This window comes from Ursus americanus, chromosome 1 (assembly GCF_024610735.1).
Source record: "Ursus americanus isolate L20-20 chromosome 1, mUrsAme1.1.p, whole genome shotgun sequence".
NCBI classification, from domain to species: Eukaryota; Metazoa; Chordata; class Mammalia; order Carnivora; family Ursidae; genus Ursus; species Ursus americanus.
Window position 1 is genome coordinate 48316359 of NC_142127.1, and position 23622 is coordinate 48339980.

Sequence of the window (23622 nt, forward strand, 5' to 3'; positions counted from 1 at the left end):
ACATAGGACAAGTACGTTTTGGTTGGCCAGAGGTGGTTAGCAAACAGTGCTTTGGATGGCAGCCTCTAGCAGGGTTCTAGAAGGAGAGTCACTGGAGTAGGAGGAAGGTGTAGAACCTTTGGGAGTGGAGAAGAAGGGAGGAATTTTGAAATGCAGTAGTGTTTCATCCTATGTACATGTGTTGTCTGTGTTCAGCAAAAGCAAGAGAGAGGGAAGCTGAGGAATGGAAGTGACTCTGCCCACCCACCACCCTCCTCAATAAGCACGTGCCCTGGAGAGAGATAAGGTGGGAGGTGGGAGTCTCAGGGCCCACCTACCTCCCTACTCTCATTGGAACTCTAGGGTTGCAAGCGGTGCAGTTTTCATTCTTCTAGCGCAGGCCATTGACTTCACCTGCTATCAGCAAAATAAACACAATCTGCCCCAACAGTGTAGAGGAAAAATATGTTGTTCTGGCCTTACTGAGAGATGGACAGCATCCAACATAATGCCTCCTAATGTCACAGGGTTGCAGGGTTCTTGTCTCAGGGAGTCGAAGAATGAATCTTGTGGACACAAAGGGGTGAAGTGAAGTGAAAGTGTATTTGCTTATTTATTTTTAATTTGAGAGAGAGAGAGTAAATGAACATGAGACAGAGCAGGAGGGGGTTGTGCAGAGGGAGAGGAAGAAGCAGACTTCCTGCTGAGTAGGGAGCCTGACTGCAGGGAGTCTGACTCAGGGCTCAATCCCAGGACCCAAGATCATACTTGAGCCAAAGGCAGATGCTTAACCAACTGAGCCACCCAGGCACCCCAAAGTGAAAGTTTATTAAGTGAAGGTAAGAGCAGAAACAGAAAGAAAAAGCTCTTTAGAGTGAGAGAGGTCCCGAATGAGTTGCCACTGTGGGCTTAGTGGCAGTCTTTTATTGAGGACTAGGAAGCTTATGGTCTTGAGATTCTTTTTTTTTTTTTTTAAAGATTTTATTTATTTATTCGACAGAGATAGAGACAGCCAGCGAGAGAGGGAACACAAGCAGGGGGAGTGGGAGAGGGAGAAGCAGGCTCATAGCGGAGGAGCCTGATGTGGGGCTTGATCCCATAACGCCGGGATCACGCCCTGAGCTGAAGGCAGACGCTTAACCTCTGTGCCACCCAGGCGCCCCGGTCTTGAGATTCTTGTGCTGTCTTGGTTTGAGTAAGGACTATTGGCTTACTTCTTCTTTGAGGTCTGGTCATTTTCTGTGATTACAATGTAGCTGCCAAAATAAATATTCCCTAACATTCAGCTCCAGGTGGTCTGGTTTGTTCTCTTATCTTTGGTTTTGTACCCCTCAGGATTTCTCCACATTTGGGATTTCTGTGAGCCTGGTCATGTAGCCCCTTGTATGAGCCGAGTCAGGGGAGTCAGGGGCCTCCTGTCTCTCCCTGCCTATACCTTAAGCCTTTCCTTACTCACTAAGGCATCTTATTGAGTAATTTTGATGATTCTTGACTTTTGCCTCATGCCCCCTATAGAACCTAACACCCTTGAAAGATAAAATCCACTGAACAAAAAGACACCGAAAAGAAATTCCTCTTAATTCTGCAATCTGACTAGGTCAAATCAACATGCCAGTATAGAATCTACTTGAAAGTTGGAGCTTTGACTAGAATAAAGGTCTGGTGATTGTACTGCATGGGCCATTCTTTAATAATGTGGAGGTAAGTTGATGGATTGTTGAGCAAGGAACATTTTATTGCTTGAAATTATGGCCATCTTAGCAAATGCACATACTGTGATTGAATCAATATTCAAAGGTGTTTTAGAAAATAGATGTGGTACATAAATGATTTTTCTATTTTTCTTGGTTTGGAGCAAAATGCTCATTAAATTCTAAATGCATCCAGCTGCCACATTTCCTGAATGCTGAGGGCATAGGGAAGAAAGCAGGGATGGAGACACACCTCTGTTTTTGAATCTGCTGGCTGGCAGAGTGGGTGGGAATGAAGGACTGCGTGCGCCAACCTTCAGGGGAGGGGCAGGAGACTTGGCTGCCTTCTTACAACTCTAAGGGGATTATTTGTTGCATTTAAGTGTAATTCCTTGTCATGCTTTTAAAATGTTCATTTCATTTCACTGAACATTTACACTGGTAGGACAATTGTCAGTGTGTCCCTGCTTTCCTTTTCGTACCAAGTACCCAAAGTCCTTTTTCTGTGACACCTACAGGCTGCCCTTTAAAACTATACTGGGGGGCTTTTCAATTTCACAGGACAGCTTCCTCTAAAGGTGGTGTGAGCAGTTTAATTATATGTTTTTGTGAATCACAGGAAGTCACACAGCTCTTAAACTCTGACATTTAGTGAACAAAAGGCACCTACCAAGTAGGATCCTTTGTTGTTTTTAAATCCGCAGCTCTGTTTTGATCCTGCTAGGGAAATGGCTGCTCTTAATCTCTTCATAGGTTCTAGGGCTATGAAGAAAGTTTATAAGTTGGCTACTTGTATAAAATATCGCTGAATAGGCTTGTGTTGCAAAAGTGGCCACAGTTAAAGTAGGGCAGGAGAGACTAAAATGACGTTTCGGAGGGAAAATTCCAGGGTTGAGTTAGCTTGGGTCATCACCCAGCATTTAATTTAAATTTTCTCTTGGTGGAATTTTAATAGTGCCCTTGCAGTTCAACAAAGCATGTGCCTCTCGGGGACAGGAGCCAGGCTCAGGAGACGTTCTGATGAGGTGTTATAGTGCCTTGCATTCCTATTACTGCTTTTGACGTGGTTTGAAGTGGTAGGGTTCAGAGCCAGTGACCAAGAAAGAATTCTTGAGACATCTTTGGTGCATAATGGTGGTTTTATTAAAGCATGGGGACAGGACCCGTGGGCAGAAAGAGCTGCACTGGGGCTGTGAGGTATGACTGATTATATAAGATCTTCTATCCTATGGAGGAGAGGGTGATGTTAGGGCTCCCGGAAATTGAGTCTGTAGGTTTCTGGAGATTGCTTTTCTCCTTGTAAATCATCAAGACAGTTGTAAACTGATGGAGACTCATGTCCTACATGACTGTGATCTCTATCAGTTAACCATTTGTTTTTCCCTTTCCTTTGTTCTAGGGCAGCCAGGAGTACCTGAGGAATGGCACATATATACCATGGGGGTGGGGGTGTTAGCTTGTGCTTTGCCCTCAGCCTGCCTTCTGCTCCCTCATCACTTTGGCTTTAGAGGATCAAAGAACTTTATTGATATTTCCCTTAGTCTAACAAGATCCCTAGGCTTTCTCTCTCCTTCACTATCTACATTCAGTTGGTCAGAAATGATAGCAGATTCTATCTCATAAAAGCCTCCTATGTCTGTCCCTGAATCTTCATCCTCATGACTCTTGACTATTTGACCCTCCTTCTCTTGATTGCTTTAACACCTCCTAGCAGATGTCCAGGTTCTGTTGTCTTCCTGTTCTGTCCACTCTCCAGTCTGCTATCCCGGTCTTTCTAGACTATAAATCTGAATAGAGACCTTTTGCCTAAAACCTGCTGATTGCTTACCATTCCTGTCTAATGATATATTATGGTGTTATAATAGATATGTGTGTAGTAATAAAGCCTGTACTCATTAGCAGGGCACACTTGTCATTTCCTGTTCCCTGCCTTCCTTCCCCATCTCCCTGCCCTAGGATTCTGGCACTCTTTGTTCCAACAGTAGCTGATTATTTAGAATTCATAGATGCCCTTCCCCTTCTTGTCCATCTGCCATAAACTCATTTGTCCTTTAAATTCATTGTAAATATTGCATCCTCTAAGAAGATTTCACAGACTGTCTCCTCTTCACCCTGTCTCAGCAGAGGCCACCATTCCCTCTTTGGTGCCACCACACTCCCTTAGGCATACCCCTACTTCTTTATGCCGTGCCCTAATTACTTATGTGTCTGTTACTGGTGGTGAGCTTTTTGAGGTCAGGGACTGTATTGTTTTCATCAGTGAGTAATGGGTCATAAACTGGACAGTCACAAACTATTGAGAACAAAGAGGTAGCTTTCTTTTCATTAACTGAACTCAACTTTGTTCTTGAGCCCCCAGCCTGCCTAGAGGAGACAACTGACCTTAATTCATTCTGTTAAACTTAGTTCAACTGAGTGATATCTTTGGAAAGGGGCAAATTCTATTTATATCCTGTTATCGCGGTCCAGGTCAAGCTCAATCATAGGGGTAGAGATTCAGTATTTTTAGAACCTCTTCTTTCCTCTTCCTCTTCCCTTCATCCTGGGTAACATCTGGATCTAGGTACAACAGATGCTCATGTAAAGCTATAGCAATGAGGACAGGGGCCTTGAATTGTGTGGTGACCCCTAAGTCACTGTACTGTCTGGCTTTGGTCCTTCTTATCATGAGGTCCTTCTTATCATGAGGTCCTCACTCTCTTATCCTTGTCATTCAAACTCTAGTCTTATCCCTGTCCCCAAATGGAGCATAAAGTTCTGAATCTTCTGTAAGTCATGAATGAGCTGTAGGGAACTGTTAAAATCTCAGCCTTGGTCAGCCTCACCCTGCCCTACTGCCATTTCTGTTCAACATGGACACCCCTTTGTTGACATGAGGCTCCTATGAGAAGGTCTTCTCTTAGATTTACAAATGAAAAGATGGTCATAAGAAATTGAAATTTCTGTGATAATTGTGATATTATTTAGAACCCCTCAAGAGGGAGCACTGTCACTCCAATCTTGTTCTCTCAAGCTCTCCAGCCTCTATACCACCAGCTCTAGAAGGGCTTTTCTTTTTCTTGAGAACTTCCCTTCTGTCATGTCATGATCATCATTTGACTCTCATCAGTTCTCCAGTATTTGTTCCTTGAAATATAGAATCTAGTTTGGGGAGTTCTGGAAATTATTTTTGTCTGTTGAAATACAAGTCATGGCACTGAAAATGCATTCATTGCCCAAGAGGATATTATGAATACTGAATGTTATTTGCCCTTTCAGGGTCATGCAAAAATAGTCATAATCAAAAGAATGCGGAATCCTTTGGAAGACATTACCCTGGTTCTCAGCATTAGGGCCATCAGAGTCATCCGTGTTGAATTACAAGTTATACCTGACATTGGTAGAGAATAAATTCCAAGGACACTTCAATTGCAAACTGATGGGACCATCATAGCCTTCAGTGCATTTCTCTGCTTTTAGGGTCCCTCCTAAATCATTCCTCATAGTAATTTTATCATAGTTTTAAAGATTGCTAATTCTGTATTAGATTTTTAATCACATATTATTACTTTTGAGCCATTTAAATGGTAAAAAATGGGCTGATTCAGTTCCAGATTATTTTGATTGTTAATGTGTGTGCAAGGTATCTGCCATTTAAGTAACGGAATGATATACACATCAAATAAAAACATCTGCTCACCCTTTGATAAAACATTGCAGATATTCATAATTAGAGTAAAATAGATCCTAATGTATTATCCTGATAAAGAGTTGTCTTCTTTTAGGAAAGGTGATAATCTCTGTTCCCTCATATTTCCTTGTTTATGAAAAGCCAGTTGATTCAAGCAGCCACAACCCAGGGGCCCCCCACTGTTCACTAGTTAACTCTTTCCCAAATTGCAGGTAAAGTGCCAGGGGAAACCTAGTCTAAAGTGGGGTCTTAACCTTATAAGAGAAAAGATGTCTCTGAGAATCTGAAGAAAGCTCTGAATTTTCTCAGCAGAAAACATGCAAAATGCATATACAACATGCTGCCTACAGTTTCAGGGTATTTACATGTCCTGCTCCAACCAATTAAGAACCTTTGATTTAAGACCGCATGTAGCAAGCCCAAACCGGCATATTGACTTCTACAGTTAGTAAAAATTATCCTTGGAAACCCTTAAATTTCCACAAAAGTGTAGTATGCCTGGTTCATGTGCTCTTAAATCTCAGTGATGTATAGTATATAAAAAAGAGCAAATATGTAAGATATACTTTTACAGTGTTTTTATTATAGAAAAAAAGAAGGGCATAAAGTTGCTGAATGCCGAAGGTTGAATATGAGAAGGTTAAATGCACAAATGAGGCAACTCCATCCCATAAATTTGACATTCAATGGCAACTCTAGAAAGAGCTGCTGGTTGGGCTTCTGATGCCTGCAGTGCTAGCCCTGGAAACAGGAATGTTTGAAATGAAATTTATTTCCTCCCAAGTGTCAACGGCATTCATCTTTGCCTCTTCTGGTCTTCTCTTACCCTTAAAATGCGTGTGTGTGTGTGTGTGTGTGTGTGTGTGTGTGTGTTTGTGTTTAAATAGACAATGTTCATATAAAATGAAAAATATCCAATAAGTCACCATGATTACTCATATGCTTTCCCTTACAAATGTCTAAATAATTTGTGTTTTTATATTTCACTTGACAATCTACTTTTTGGACATGTACTTTCACTTATAAATCATCACCTTGAATAAATACATACACAGCCTAGGTTTGACTGTATAATGTAAAATTTGAAGTTTAATTATTCTGACCTGGAGTTTTGTGATCTATAAATTTACTACATCAGGTCAATAATCAGCTTTTCTTCTTAACGTCTTCTTCTTTTTCTTTTTCTTTTGTATGTGTTCTCCTGCTGTACCTCTCTCCTTGCACCTCCTCTTGCAGTTGTGTAATGGGGGCTCAGTCACCGAGCTTGTCAAAGGTCTACTCAGGTGCGGCCAGCGGTTGGATGAAGCAATGATCTCATACATCTTATATGGGGCCCTCTTGGTAAGAACGTCCATCTGGCTGGGGATGACATCAGAGGGGGCAATTTGTAATTGGTTGGATCACCATTGCATAGTAACAAGTGGAAATGGATCCGTAATATGCAAGGTGTATAACAGCAGGGAGGTGTAGCCAAATGTGGATGTTGATTGGATTTTTAAAGGTGGGGTAATTGTTTTAAAATAACCATTCAAATTTTCCCTTTCTCTTTTCCTGTTGTTTGGTGGTGGTGGGACACCATGCAGGGCCTTCAGCATTTGCACAATAACCAAATCATCCACCGTGATGTCAAGGGGAATAACATTCTTCTGACAACAGAAGGAGGAGTTAAGCTCGTTGACTTTGGTAATAACTGCTTGTCATTTGTTTTCTTGATGTGTGCAGTTTAGCCCAAGGCAACAATTTATTGCAGTCTCAGAAGACTGGGGCCTCTCTGCTATCCCATAGGCTGAGGGACTTTTCCAGTCAAACACAGACTGGAGAGTGGGGGTTTTACCAGATGGATCACCCTAGGAGATGCTGTTTGTTAATCTATTTTCAGCTTTGGAAGCAATTTTATTAAAGATAGGAAATAAAAGTATTTCAAAAGAAGAATTTGATGGAAAAACTTGGTTTTCTGGGAAGAATTTCTAGTCTCAGGGCTGTTGTCTATAATTTACATTTTGTCATTTCTTCTTTTGCATATGAAAAGGGAAAGCAGTTTGGTCTTTCAAATGACTTTCTCTAGCCTCAGGCATACTTATTCCCAGTGAGCAGAAGGTAGAATAGTCCTTTGGGTCTGGCAGCTAACATCCCTTTAAATTGTGATTATTGCTGCTACATGTGAGGCTGGTTGAACTGGAAACATTAACAGGAAATGGAAGTGTGAGAGGAAATGCAGAGCAATATCACCTAAGGCCAGAGACCTATTAAATATCTCCTTGCAACACTCACGTATTGATATTCACAAACCAACAAACCATTTGGTATTCCTTTTAAAGTTTATTGAATGCTTTTATCTTCTAAATGTGTTCAACAACAGTTAGTACTTCAGGATGATTGTTAAAAATAATGAGAAAACATTTACAGAAGCACTTTTTAAAATGTTCTTTATAAATGTCAACATAGTAGGAGAAAAGATTGATGATTTTGAATATTCATTGTTTTATTGTTAAGAAAGCAGTGTTAAAATGTATTAGTGAATGATTTGCTCAGAAGAAATTACTCAAAAATAATGAAATTACTTTAGGTGTACTGGTTTATTTACTACAAAAGCAAACAAAGAAAAGTAGCAGAGGGGTACTTTGTTCAAGTCTTATGCTCCTTCTTCTGTATAAGGAATGGTGTAACCCTACGAACGTGCTGTGGATAACATCAGAGATGTAGTTTACACATGATCCCAAGGGCAGTCAATGTATTATGAGGGAAAGAGCCTAGAAGGATGAGGATGGGGATTAATGCTGATTTATCTACTCACCAGCTTTGTGATTTGAAGTGAGTCTCCTTATCTTGCCAGTAGAAGGTTCCTAAACAAACGTCCATAAGAAATTGCTCGAAATTAAAACAGAAAAGTAAAGTGTTTTTTTTTTTAACCAAAATTATAGTAGAGAATTTGGCAAAATAACAAATTATCCATGGCCAATAGAGTTTAGAGAGCCCTCTTTGGATTTCTAATAAAGAGAATGCAAGCGTCCAGCAACCATCACCCAAAACAACCCATGGGTCCTTGGCAAATCTGCGCCTCATTCAGGTTTCTAAGTTCTCATCCTCAACAGCGTTAGTAGCAATGCTTGTCATTCTAATTAAGGGCTGCCTTAGATTTCTGCTTGGTGTAAAATAATACCATATATTTGTAAAATATTTTATAATTTTTAAGTTATTTCAATTTGCATTCTTATTTGATCTTTAAAAAGAACCCTTTGTGTTAGGTGTGGCAGGTATCATTATCCCCAATTTGAGGATAAGAAAACTGAGGGTCAGAGTGAGGGGGTCTGCTTTAGGTCATACAATTAGGAAAAGGCTTAATTGGGATGGAAAACAAGTCTTCTGACTTCTCATCCAGTGCATCTTTACTTCTTCTTTATTCACTTGTTGTATAAAGAAGAGAGCTGTCTGAAGACTAAGATAGATAAAATACATTGGAATTACATTAAAATTCAGGTCCTCAACACAGAGCCCTAGATAATAATATTATTAGTCAACTTCTTTTTCCATTTGACAAACATAGTTTTCTTGCCAGGTTTTCAGGCTTCTAGTTAAGATAAGGGACTAAAAACTTTTCATGTCTACACCGATGCTATAATACATGTCACATGTATTATAGGTAATACATGCTGATTTTCTTCTTCCATAAAATGAAGTACCATTTTAAGAAAGAAATCACCTGAAATATTTTGGAAATATAATAGGAAGATATTTTGGGTTTAGTTCTTGATATTCTTGATATTTTCTTGCTTTCTTTTTTTTTTTTAAGATTTGTTTATTTATTTGAGAGAGAGAGCATGTGTAAGTGGGAGGGGCAGAGGGAGAGGGAGAGAGAATCTCAAGCAGACTCTGCACTGAGCTTGGAGCCAGACTCCAGGCTCCATCCCACGACCCTGAGATCATGGCCTGAGCCAAAACCAAGTCAGATGCTTAGCCAACTGTGCCACCCAGGTGCCCCTTGATATTTTCTTTAGATTCCAATTTTGTAGCAATACTAGTAGGAATGTTCATTAGGACCAATAATATTCTAGTGATTTAGATAGAGTGGTAAATGCTCCCACACAGTGATTGGCAAACTATAGTATGTCAGCTGAATCTGACGTGCCTCTCGTTCTACGACCTGTGAAAGAAGAGTGGTTTCTACATTTTTCAATGATTGGGGGGAAAAAATGAAAAGAATATTTTATGACATGTGAAAATTATATGTATCCATAAATAAATTTTTATGGAAACACAGCCACACTCATTTGTTTCTGTGTTGTCCATGGCTACTTTTTGCTCTCCTGTGGCAGAATTGAGTAGTTATGATAGAAACCATATGGCTCTTGGAGCCTATTGACTATCTGAGTTTATGGAAGAAGTTTGCCGGCCTCTGGTCTAACATCACCCTCTGTTCACTGCTGAATTACGGTACCTTTTTCTTATAGGTGTCTCAGCTCAACTCACCAGTACACGTTTACGGAGAAACACATCTGTTGGCACCCCATTCTGGATGGCTCCTGAGGTAAGCAGAAAGCATTTATTTATGTTGTTGAGTGTGCTGGTACTATGCCTTTTTATGAGAAAATCATATACTTCCCCAGATTTTCAGAACTGTAAGTTCTGGTTTGGGGAGTGATAATGATGACACATAATCTGAGAAAAGCAGGATTAAGTCATAGCTAGCCTATAAGTTACCTTCATGCAATTAGAAAAAGGTGTTCCCTCCAGAGGATGCAGCTTTCTCCATGGGTCATGGCTTGGCAAGTTCACCCAGCCTTTGTGTAAATTAGAAAAAGTCACCTTCCCTGGATAGGTGCAGCCCCAGTGACACATGGCTTGGTAAAGAGAAAGATTTCAGCTCCAGCTGGACTACAGCACTAGATGTAGGGTCCTGGTTATTTTTTGTTACCAGGTAGATAGCAACTTCTCGTGTGTGCTTTTTTGGCTCTCTATTAAAACCTGGGATTTGGTCTTAATTTAGTTCTGGCATCATCACAGAGCCCTCCATGAAATGAATCATGTAGAAGTTTGGGGAATTTTCCAGCTAGATAAGGCATACCCTGAAACACTGTTATAGCATTGCTTGCCCTGTCAGCATTTAATTCCACAGTACTGGGGCCTGTGCCCTGAGCAGGTCTCTGGGATTAAGCAAATGGAAGCTTTTAATAACGGGACTCAGGCAGTTATCTCCTTAGAAGTCTTTCTATCTCCTTTCTGACCCCATCACTGTTCTTCCTCTATGTGACTGCACAGGTGGTCTCCTAACACAGGAATTAGTTCACACCAATGCTGAAAGTTTTTCAGTGGCTCACCGTTGTCTGTGGTCCTCTTTCATACTTGGGTAATGGATAGGCCCATTTTGGAGAAAAAGAAAAACCCTGCAGATTCCAGTGTTTACTTAAATCTTAAATGTTTCTTAAATAGGATTTAAAAAACATGAAACTAGATATAAACTCCTTGTGCCTTATATTTCTAGAACTATAAAACTAAAAGGAAAAAAATGTGTTATGAAAAAGCTGCAAAGCCAATATCATTCAAATAAACACCTTTGATTTAATAAGACAAATAACACTGTTTTATGAAACTCAGTTGTCCTTCTCAGTATGACTGTTTCAGAGCATGACAGCATGTATTATTTTGAGTTATTTTGTCATACTTACTACCATGTGCCATGTGGTGACCCAGTTCTTCTACCACTTTACTCAATTTCAGCTAGGGTGAACTTTGTTCAAACAGCTTTTCCTTTGGTCTCTAACTGGTACATCTCTGTTGGCTTATGCCAACTTAATAGTAAATATAAATAGGGGCGCTGAAATTGTGAGGCAAGTAGCTATCCAGATGATTGGAATATGTTTTTATCACTCTTCCTCCCATTTTATTACTAATAAAATTATCATTGCAACAAAAACATGAAAATTTTCATGGGGACCTTGTGAATCCCACTTTGAGAAACACTGTAGGACAGAATCAAAACTCTTTTGGATGTTGGACAAAACCCTTCATATTCCACCCTCTTCCCAGGTTACTGTTCCCCAATTTACTTGTTCTTAAGCCTCAAGAGTAGTGAACAAGTTCACCCCAAATTCATGTTGATATAGCATTGTTTAAACCCTTCCATGCATTGTTATGTCTTCTGGAGTAGCCCTCAGAACCCTGAAACATTCCTCCTCAGTCTTCGAGTCTCAGCTCAATTGGATCTGTCTTCCCTACGAAACCTTCCCTAATTCCTGGCTGACACTGAGGCTCCTATCCATAAGTTTCTGTTGCAGCCTTTACACCTCCATTAGCACACCATGATCATCCCGTTATAACTGTTGGCAGGGTTTTAGGATGTCCAGCTCTCAACATAGTGCTTGACACAGAGTAGGTGCTCGGTAAGCATCTGTTGAATGAACGAATCCATTGGTAAAAAAAAAAAAAAAGCCAAAGGAGAAGATGAATTTGGAGGGTAGTTTGAGGAGGCTTTACAACTACTGGTATCAACAAATTTCTCTGTAGATTTAGATTGATCTGTTATTAAAACCTAAGTGAGGCCACTCACCTCATATTTGGGTGACATAACACAGATGATGGTGTTCTTGTTCTAACCCACAGCAAGCTGGTGTTCCAGAATCACAAAATGTAAATAAGAGAAGATTGCCCTTGGCTTTCTACAGTTCTCATGAGGTGTTTGTGACTTTTCAGTTTCAGCCGGGTTGAATAAAATATGTGGAATGTTTCTAGAAAGGGCAGTATAGTGATCTGTGGTGAGTCTCTGTTGCCCAGATTGTCTGGAACTGGTTGTGTTCTCAGCAGGAAAAAGCCAGCATGGCATCCTACCTGCTCTGGTGGTTAAGTTGAGGCGTAGGCAGATGGCTGTGTGGAGACCTTGACATTGCTTTTCAGCAGCAAGTGCCTGATGGCTCGTGCCTCTCTCAGGATGCCTGCTGGTGCCAGGGTATGCTGTCAGTCCTGGGCTGCAGTTCTTGGAACTCAAGCCTACACAATCCTCATGTTTTTATTTTCTAAATGGAGAATTACTCTTTCCAGCAAAGCTGCTTTTTTGCTTCATAATTCTGCGTAAGAATGTCCATAGGAACAATCTTCTATTTGTCAGGTGGATTCCACAAACATTTATACTCTCCCTGGTGAGCAAAGCTTTGGGTCAAGAGCAGTTCTTGAAAGTATAATCAGCAATGGTTCAAATGAACGTTGTCTTCATATAACAGCCTGCATAGTACATTGATCTTAAATGCTTTCACTTCTCTAGTGTGAATAAGCGGTGTTTAGATTAAACATGACAACGATGCATGCAGTGCCAGTACCAGTGGGATGAAGTCATCCAGGTGACCAGTGCTTTTATTTTGAAAATGCAGCTGAAAGATCCTCGATCCTATTTAATTTTGAGAAATGGAACCCAATTATTCTTTTCCCAATTTTATTTCCTTTTTTATTTCACCAGCTTGAGTAACTTCAATATTTAATTCAAATAGGCTATAGTACAAACCAGGTAGCTAATGGAATGTGACCATACCACAATCAAATGTTGATGAGTAGTCCAAACGCACAGTTCACTGGGGCAGCTCAAAGCTGGGGCAGGCACTGACTCTCAGATTGTCAGCGCCCTGCACTTATTTCCTCTCTCTGCCTCATCTGGATACGACCAAGGTTGAAAAGTACTGGGTAAAAGCAGTATCAACTCAGCAATATAGAATAAGAAAAGCTCTAGGGGTGCCCTCAGTGGGATAGGAGTTCATACTATGACTCAGGGAAGATTAGAGGAAAAGAAAAACACTCAGCATAGAAACTATGTATTTAACAGCTTACCCTGAGCAAGATGACTTAAACAATAGGAAATGAAGTTTCTCGTGTAAGGACAGAAGTAGGTAGTTGCAGAGTTTGTTGGTTCAGCAGCTACGTGAAGCCATCAAAAATGCAGGCTGTGACCACTGCCACCTGCACAGCTTCGTTGTTAAGGACTGATGTGCGGGCAGTTGTGACAGTCTTGCCTGTGAATATCTGAGGGGCAGTAGTGGCTCCAGCATTCCAGTAGCCACCAGTGAAAGACCCTTGGTACAAACAGATACCCCCCTTTACTGCCATGAGACTAATCTTGGTTGAAGAAGTTAAAGAGGGTTCTCCTCCTGTCCTGGGGTCAAAGGCTGTCTGCTCTGTATTCGTTTTCTAGGACTGCCATAACAAAGTAGTACAAACTCTGTGGCTTAAAACAACAGAAATTTATTATCTCCCAGTTCTGGAGGCTAAAAGTAAAAAATCAGGGCATCAGCAGGGCTGCGCTCTCTCTGAAGCCTCCAAGATCGTTTCTTGCTTTTTCCTAGCTTCTGGCAGTTTGCTGGCAGTCTTTGGTATTCTTTGGCCTGTGGCTCCATATCTCTAGTATCTGCCTTCATAGTCAAAAAGCACTCTCCCTCTGTGTCTCTGCCTTACTACGGCCATCTTCTCATTCGGACGCCAATCATATTGGATTAGAGGCCCTCCCTGCTCCCGTATGACCTCACCTTAACTAATTATATCTGTAGCAACCCTATTTCCAAATAAGTTTTCATTCTGAGGTTCTGGGGGTTAGCACTTAAACATATATTTTTGGAGGATACAACTCAACCCATAACAACCCTCCAAATACTTAGCACCCCTCAAGTTTCCGGGATAATCAGCCAGTCATTTGGGATCTACGGGTCTGCATGTTAGAGGAGCTAGCTTAGAGAGCTCAGCCTTGAGCTCTGCATGCACACGTGTGCTCACACACACTGTTCTCCCATAGCTTCAGGTGTTTAAGGCAAACACAGTTCTTTCTGGGTGTACTAAGCATAACAAATTGCCTTCCCACCTGGGTACTCAGAGCCTTCAGAATTTTCTTCTATCCTACCTCATCTCTAGCCAAGCATTTTTTTATTATCTCCTGAGATGTTTGATTCAGGTTACCTTCCTCAACCCTCTGTTTACATTGAGCCTCTGGTCTCCCTGCCTCTTACTTTAGCCTATATCTTATAAATAGATATATTTTTAACACAGTCTTCCTATTAGCCATGTGTCTGTTTTCTCCTCTACTGTCTCCTGACAGCCAATTTCTCATAATAAGCATAATAGTATCTCACATTTGCATAGAACTTTTACAAATATTTTTTAAGTGCTCACACCTATCTGTGAGGATACCAGTTAGGCATGAGTACATGACTTAATAGATAAGAAATCCAAGGCTCTGCCAGGCTAAGTGCTCAGGGACACTGAGTGAGTAGGCGTGTAACAGTGACTAGAATCTATATTTTGTGACCCACTGAACTAGAAGATTTCCAATACAACCCATGTCCGCTGTCAGTGTTGGTATTGCTCAGCTAGTATTTGCATCACATACATGCCCGGTAATATCTTTGTCTATAGCAAAAAGGAATACAAGCCTACTTTATGTGTATTGATGGTGATGGTGGGGGGTTGGGGAAATTGATCCTTCGTCTTCCCTTCCCTCCATCACATGTAGCAAAGAATTAAACTGAATGTTTGTAAATGACTGAAACTCAAGAAAAAGGACCAAAGTATCATCATTTTTATTGGGGACATTTGTAGACTATGTTAGAATAATGCCTTAGAATTAACTGGTGTGCTTGGGTGTGGCCATGCTGATTGGTAAAATACTGAAATACTTCCATTCTGGATGGTAAGTGGCTGGCATCCAGAGTGCTCCTCAGCCACCAGACATGCCTGTCTCTTTCCTCCGGACACCCCAGATTTCCTAATGGTTCAACCACTACAGGTAATACCTGTCAAGCAGGGGACCTCAAGAACCAGCTCCCAGATAGTTTGAATATTGTACCTACTAAGCAAGTGTATGGTGAGAAGGAGACTTTCACTTGCTGAGGACCAATTAATATATCAGGAACTAGGGTAGTGGTTCTTAACACATTATTTCATTTCAACAGCTCTCGTAGTAGATGCTATTTTCTCCCCTTTACCACTGAGAAAAGTGAGGCTCAAAGAAGTGTATAGGAGAAGACATGCCCAAATCCACATACTCCACATACCTAGTACGTATTGGGACTGTTTGGCCTTTCAGAGAGCATGGAATGCAAGTCTCATTTGACAGATGAAGAAACTAAGGCAGGGAGAGGCTATTCTCTGTGCTAATTCAGAGCAGTCTTGGTCCCAGAATTCAGGTTTCCCAACCCACCAGCCTTGTACTCTTTCACTTTACAGTGTGGAAAATGTGTGCCGAGATAGCTCGTACAACAAAGACATATAGAGATGTAGTAGAATACTCTGAAACTGGAGCACGAGACACATCATTTTAAAAGACATACGTGAAGGACCTATCACCTATAATTTATAGTTGACTACACTTTGCAGTCCTACCAGTGAGAGAAGTAACCCTATATTAAGGATCCAGTTTACTCGGCATTTTCCTAAAACAGCAAAGGTCTGTTTCTGTATTAGAAAGCAGACTTGTGGATAAAGTAAACATTTGCTTCTTTTTAGAAAAAATTTTTTTTTTTTGCTTTTACTTCCATCTGCTCGTTGTTGCAAACAAGAGCTAATCAGCTGAGCAGAGAAACAGATGTGCTGTGACGGCTCCAAAACTGGGTCTCTCTCTGCCTGAAAAAGGGTCGTTGACAGGGGACGGTTGCCATAACAACAAGCTTACACGAATGCAGAAATATCACAGGCTTTTTGCACCACTCTTGCCTTCATTAATTGTGCCTTTCCTAGCTAAATGATACGATAATGCTATTTCCATTGGCACTGCCAGGACTAGAGATGACAAATGAGATATTTTGTGTTGAAGGGCTCAGAAAGCCATAAAACACTACAGAACTGAAATGTTATTGTCATTATTAGCATTTTGCTTCCTAAGCTCTAGCTAATGGATTTGGTCCCCAAATAAGAGTTAGCGTTTATTGAGTGCTTACTATGTGCCAGGTACTAAGTGCGTTATTATTATTATTTTTTTTAGGAAATGATTTTTTATTATTTATTCATTTTATTGAAGTATAGTTGACACATAAGGTTACTTTAATTTCAGGAGTACAATATAGTAATTCGACAACTCTATATGTTATGCTATCCTTACCGTAAGCGTAGCTACCATCTGTCAGTATTCAATGCTATTAAAATACCATCGACTATATATTCCCAATGCTGTACCTTTCATCCCCATGACTTATTCATTCCATAACTGCAAGCCTGTTCCTCCCACTCCCCTTTACCCATTTTGCTCATTGCCCCATCCCTCTCCCCTCTGGCAACCACCAGTTTGTTGTCTGTATTTATGGTTTTGTTTCTCCTTTGTTTGTTTTTTTGTTTTGTGTTTTAGATTCCACATGTAAGTGAAATCATATGGTATTTGTCTTTCTCTCTGCTAGTATAATACCCCCTGGGTCCATCTGTGTTGTCATAGATGGCAAGATCTCATTCTTTTTTATGGCTGTGTGATATTCCATTCCATATAAAGACCACATTCTTCTTTATCCATTCACCTATTGATGGACACTTGTATTGCTTCATATCTTGGCTATTGTAAATAATGCTGCCAATAAAGATAGGGGTGCAGATATCTTTTGGTACTAAGTGCTTTATAGGAATGAATTCATTTATAATCCTCCCAATAACTCCATAAAGTCAGTGCAATTACTTGTCCAATGTTTTAGATTAAGTAAGTCACAGAAAGTACTGTTCTTGTCCTTGGACAAGGTATTATGATGTCACCAGTATTTGAACCCAGTTATTTAGCTCCAAAATCCTTCCTCTTAACCACTATACTAGCACAAACTGTTTAATTGCGACCACCAGTGTACTAGATAAGATGTAAACCTTTTCAATTTTAAAATTATTTTAGATAGGAATTATCCTTCCTAATATATTAAGGAAAATGTAATAATTCAACATGACATTAGAAGCCAATGTGATTAGTGTCCAAGGGAAGGATCCAAAAAAATAAAATGACAAAATTCTTCAGAAGAGAATTTAGGGGAGTTGGATGTTAGTTTTAGCTCTGCTACTCATTTAAAAAAAGTGATTGTGGTTCAGTTTTTTTAATATGGCTTCAGTTTGGGTAGAAAAGTTAAGAGCACACATTTTAGAGTCAGACCTGGGAGCAAATCGTAGATACCTGCTTACCCACCTAACCATGGACCTCAGGCAAGTTACTGAATATTTGTGATTAGTAAGGTGGGAAGAAGTTAAAAGATGTAAAATGAGAAGGGAAAAAAAAGAACAGTTTCAAAGGACAAAATTAAATGATGCACTGAACATGTTTTATGCAGTCCCTGACCTAGTAAGTACTTTAAAAAATGGTGGCACATATTGTCTTCACCCCTCTCCTTCCTAACCTGGTCTCATCTGTAAGAAGAAGAGATTGGCTTGGGTAGTTTCTGCCTCCAAGCTCCCTTCTATTTTTCAGAGAACATTTACAGTTTTTAGGGAGAAAAGCCTCTTCTAGTTTGCATATTCCATGGCTCTGGTGTTCCTCTGATAATGAAAGCAAGATGTCTCCAAGGGTGAAGTGATAAAAATGGCGAGGATGTTAGAGTCCATTTTAGCCTGACTTTGTTTTAAATGGCTGGGGATTATTGGGATCCCATGTGCCAGTCATATCACTGTAAGGAATGCAGGCCTTGGTTGCTCAGAAGATTCATTCCTGGGATTCTGTAGCCATTTGTCTTCCCTGATTCCCTCCAGACTCATGTGTCAGCTTCTAAGACATAGAGGAATTCCCTTCCTCCTTGTTCTGGGCTGACCCTGCCTGCATTCCCACAGTGGTTCTTCCTTGCAGGGCTCTGAAGCACAGCCCAGGTACTTGGGGCTCTGGTGGGTGAAGGACCCAGGGTAAGGGTGAAATGACTGAGCGCATTCCCAGCCTTTAACCTCAGTTCCAGCAAGAGGTCCCCTTTCAGCTGGAGCTCTGCAGGGAAGTTGAGTCATGTGTCTTATGTTAGTGCAGAGGTGGGGGGCTGGCCCTGGAGGTGGTGGTGACATGTCATCACCCTCCTCCTGGTGGGTCTAAATATAGAACTCCATCTCAGGGCTTCAGCTCCCAGATGTGCAGAAGCATGTGAGGCCCAGAGCAGAGGCCTCATATCCCCTCTACACCCACCATCCCCTACTCAGTGCTGAGCAAGAAGTATCAAAATAATGGCATCTGTGAACATTTGGAGCTTTCCAGGCTGTCCTCCCACCCCTCTCTGGGGAGGTAAGAAGGGCCAAACTGTTGTCACAGGGGCAGAAGTGCTTGTTGAAGGAATGTTAGACCCGGCCTTGGCTCTTCCTGAGCTCTGAGTCCCAAATTATCTGGTGGCTACCGTCCCATCAGTGGCTCAGCCCCATGAAAGGGAATTCAGCCTAGGCCAAACCCTGCATTTTGTCTTTTGCCTGATGGTCACTGAGCTGGAGAAGAAAGCAAAGGGAGGAGGGTATTCAGCCTTAGGAATGAGATCCCAGAGAAGCCTTGGGGTAGGGGTGAGGCAGGAGCAGGTGGGGTGTGGGGAGACTAGCATTTGTGGTGCTCTATTATGTCCCAGGTTTTTTCCATACCTTCTTTAGTTTTAGAAGGTTAAAGGAAATGACTCTCTGGTAGGAAAGTGTGACATTCCCAAGGGCATCCTGGTTTGCATGGTGACATCAGCCTATGGGAGGAAAGAATTCAGAGACAACTTGCAAATAAAGGGGTATGCCTATGTTGGAGCATTCAGTATTCTATTTGATTTGCTTCCCTTCCTATTTTTCAGATATTTTATGGAGGAGAAACCTCCACCCCCCATTAGTTTCTTATTGTGGGCTTACGCTTCAGTTCTATTACCTACTAGCTGTGTGACTTTGGGCAAGTTTCTTAACCTTTCTGAATCTGTTTCCTCACTGGGGTAATAAAACCTGACCTAACAAGCTGTAAAATGAACTGAATTGTAGAACTGTTACTTATTCTTTCCTTAACTGTACTCTGGTAGGAATGGAGAATTATGGCAAAGGGAAGGGGCAGCAAGGAAGTGAGAGCTGGCAGTAAATCCACCTGCTTAAGTGGAGGGTGTGCTTATATGCTCACAGTATGGAAGTTACCGTGGCTATGGCTTATGGTACATGAAATGTCTTTGGCAGTGACCTAGCATTCCCTGTTTAATAAGAATTCCCAGGAGATACCTCACTCTGGAGGGTAGTGGGGGAACCATGGAGCTTGCTCCTGGTATGGCCACAACCAGCCATGTAATTCTCTATAAGTCACCTCCCCTCCCCTCCCTCCATCTCTGGGACTTGAGTTTCCAGGGGGCTTGAATGAATCCTAAAATCCCTTCTAGCATCCATTTCTGGTGGGGAAAGCTGCTGCAGCAGGAGAGGGCAGTGGGGTTATCCTGGGTTTCCAAGCAAATGTGCTCCTTTAGAGCTTTTTTTTCTTTTTTTAAATAAACAACAGACATTTATTTTTCACAGGTCTGGAGGGTGGAAGTCCAAGATCAATGCATTATCTGGTGGGGCCTGCTAGCCTCCTGGTTCATAGATGCCATCTTCTCACTGTGTCCTTACATGGATTCAGAACCTTTTGAGTACTAAGGACACGTAGAAAAATGTGGGCACACTAATTTACCTTTCACAAAGGAGTTCTGTGAATATTGGTCCTGAGTTTTAGTATGGGGCTTATCACATAAATAAGAATAAGTAACACATTCCTGGGTCTTTGAGGAATTTAAGTACAAAAATCAGTGTTGTGTGCTGGCCTCAAACCCAAAACCAGTCCACCTCTAACTTCCACTACCATGATGGCAAGTTGGTATTGGGCAGGCATTAATTTGAACCTTGTTTTATTTCTCTAAAGGCATAAGCTGAAAGTTAGCAATCCTGAGAAAAGTCTTGTAGAACAGTATATTTTAATTAGAGACCTTCCTGAATTTCATAAGCAATTTCTCAGTATACAAAATATAAGTTTAATTCTAGCCTTGAGTTTTATGAAAGAACCCCCCCAAAAAAACCCCAACCCTATTAATTTCATTTCTTCTAGTCCACCTCCCCTTTGCCAAAAAAAAATCAAGCAAATCTCAGATACATCCTCCCTTGAAGTTATATTTCATCCAAGGGAAGAGACTTCATACGTTTATTCAGTATCTCAGCTTGTAACACTTTAAGATGTTTGTATGTAAAACCGATGAATAACATTTGCCATTGGAATATTTATAACTGAAATTTCCAATTCCAGAGAAGTTCTGTTTTAGAAATCTTTAAGATCAATAACATATACCTGTAATGCTGCATAAATTGCATAAGCAAAATTAGGAATCCTATTTGCCTGCCTACCTCTCAGCCCATCTTATTTGCCAGTGCGTTGACTGCATTTTTGGGCTGAAGGTTAGCCAAGGATTAATAGCTCTAGGTCTATTTGCCTTGCCGATTTTAAAGCTGAATTTAGCTCTTAAAATAACAGCATTTTGCCTGTGTACTTGAGTGAAATTTTAATCTTGAGCTTTGATTATAATTTTGGATAACACGATCAATTCTAGTAAGGTGAAAAAGCAGAACATATAAGGCAAACCTAACTACATTTTTAATGACATTTTAAAATATTAGTGGGAGGGGCGCCTGGGTGGCACAGCGGTTAAGCGTCTGCCTTCAGCTCAGGGCGTGATCCCGGCGTTCTGGGATCGAGCCCCGCAGCAGGCTCCTCCGAAATGAGCCTGCTTCTTCCTCTCCCACTCCTCCTGCTTGTGTTCCCTCTCTCGCTGGCTGTCTCTATCTCTGTCAAATGAATAAATAAAATCTTTAAAATATTAGTGGGAAAATGAGATAGTCTGAAAAACCTCTATTATTTTTTTAAGTTTGATAAACTGTTTTTTATAAGAGTAAAAAATATTTTTCCTTATGGTAGATGGTGCTCCTATAATACTACTTGCTTGAAAGTATTGGTTAAAATCACATTATTGAAAGAAATTTCTGCCCAGCAGCTCTTTGATATATAATTTGATAAATGGTTTAAGTTAAATATTTTGTCGGAGAAATCTAGGTTTTCTGAATGCAGGAGCTCATATGTTACTGTCTTTTATCCCCTTTACATCTAATCTAATACAGGTGTTCTTTTTAGATAGTGAAGACCTTGAGATGAGGAGAAACTGTTTTGTTCCCTCAGGTTCCTGTAGCCCAAGTCTTTTTGCAAGAGATAGAAAGTGGATCTTCTATTTCAGGCCTTTATCAGCAAGCCCTACTCTTGGTTGAGGCTGAAATGAAACTGTAATAATGGGGCATTTCATGGGGTCATGATGGCCTAAGAAAGTGAAAGTACTACCTGTATAGCCTTGTGCTTACAATAGAAAGGGATATTGTTGGAAAGGGAATTTCTTTAATTCTTCTTGTAGTAATCTCCCAGGAACCTAGTTTCATGACCAAGACACTACCTTTAACCTGCCAGCTTGTTGATGAAAAATCCCAACGGCCAACAAATACTCTGAAGGAACGAAAAACATCCTTGAAAATTAAGGCAAACTTTTCAATACTTACTTACATTTTCAAGACAAAAACCAGACATTTGCTTTTTGTTATAGAAATAATTCATGGTCCCTCTAGACACTTTAGAAAATGCAAAAAGGGTTAAAGAAGTAAATAAAGTAGATATTACCCATACATCAGTGATACAGTGATACCTACAATTAACTTTTGATGCCATAGAAAAAGCTGGGTAACCAGCATTTTCATAATCAGTACGTCAGACAAGGCCCAGAGAAAGGGGTTGCTTGGTTTGCGTGGGAAGAGAGGTGCAGGGAGATTAGGTAATTTGCTAAAGTAATCTAGTAAAGGAATGACAAAACCAAGATGAAAGTGCCTGGCTCTGGGATTTTCCTTCTCCAGCCAGAGGTACAAACTTTTTCTACAACCCAAGAGCTACTAAGAGTTGTTTTTTCTCTGCCATTCCCCCTGGTAACTGAGGAAAGAGTCACCCATATCCTCAACAGATATCAGCTGACGATGCCCAATGGTGCACCAGGAGATGATATGTGTCAAAGCAGTTGTGCTATCAAGTTGTGGGTGCAGTTTTACCCCCTGAACTCCTTCAGGAGAGGGGAGCAGGTGGTCCCTCTGTGGGGTGGGAAGGAATGATAAGGCAGATTTCGAGAGTCTGGAACTTTGGAATTCTTTAGCCTGAAGAAGGTTAAAGAGAACTGCCCTAACAAAGAGGGTTGACTGCTAGCCTTTGCTCCAAAGACCAGTAGAGCTAAACTGTTAGTGAAAACTTATTTCTTGTTCTCATGCCCTTCCAGAAAGAAAAGTGTTTGGCAGCCAAGGTGGTAATGACCAGCATTTGGGAGGCTCAAGCCCACCTCCGGTAAAATAGCTATTATCATTGGGCACTGTGGCTGCTAACGCATAGATATTGCTAGTAATCCAAGCATTAGTGCTTTTACTCTTCCTAAAATAATCAGCAGTGCAGTCTAAGTGTACCAGGAAAGCCATAAGTTTGCATTTCAAGGTATGAACCTGGACATGCTCCATTAACCAGCATCCAAACAATTGCTCTGTTGTTGAAGCTCATCTTCCCTAACAGAGGCATTATCACAGCAACCAGCATCTTTTCATAGACCTTAAGACCTTTTACAAAATACCGGCAATAAAATCTCTAAGGCTCCAGCCTTCCGGTTCACACCCCCGAATAATCTCCTGTTCCCTCTTGCTAATTTGCATGGAGAGGTTAGCCTCTCTGAGATCAACCCCCAAATCACTTATTTACAAAGCATAAAGCCATAAGAGTATAAGAGCTGGAAGGGATAGCAGAGATCATTCATTCCTACCTTTCTGTTTTATAAATGTACAAAGTGAGAGCCCTATAAAGAAACCTCAGCTCAGAGTTTTCGAGGGACTTGCTCAAAGGCATTCAGCTGATAAATAATGGAGTTCAGACTTTCTGATTCCAGTCTGAAGATTTTTCAACATAGCTTCTCTGAAGTGTGCCACAAATTGATGTGGTCAGGGAGGGAAGAAAGATAAGACATAATCCTTACCCTGAGTTACTTCTGTCCACTTAGGGGTCACTTGGGTGAGATCATCAAGGCGCTAGCCCCTTTAAAACATAAAAAAAAAAATGACGAGGTTAGTAGTAAATTAACACCAAGTGTATAAAACTATTTATTAAAACTCCAAAACAGTATAGACACTCACTGATACGCCAGAGACTTGAGGATTGTTAAAGGCGGCTATGCAGAAGTATGTAGGGATTTATATACCTCTGAAACTCATCAAGACTTCGATATTTTAATCTTGGAGCCATTAGGCCACTAGCAATTACTGCACTAGACTGTCTCTCTGTTTTGAATCATTTAACGCTAT

General features: G+C 40.8%; 1 protein-coding gene across 2 annotated transcripts in view; it reads left to right on the forward strand.

The window, feature by feature from the left end:
* Positions 1–23622, forward strand: part of MYO3B (myosin IIIB) — a 428494-nt gene that overhangs the window by 57807 nt on the left and 347065 nt on the right. For both annotated transcript variants that reach the window (XM_087861309.1, XM_087861314.1), the window contains 3 exons: positions 6577–6681; positions 6924–7023; positions 9789–9865. In XM_087861309.1, the coding sequence (XP_087717435.1) occupies positions 6577–6681; positions 6924–7023; positions 9789–9865 (282 nt within the window). The remainder of the gene's footprint in view (positions 1–6576; positions 6682–6923; positions 7024–9788; positions 9866–23622) is intronic.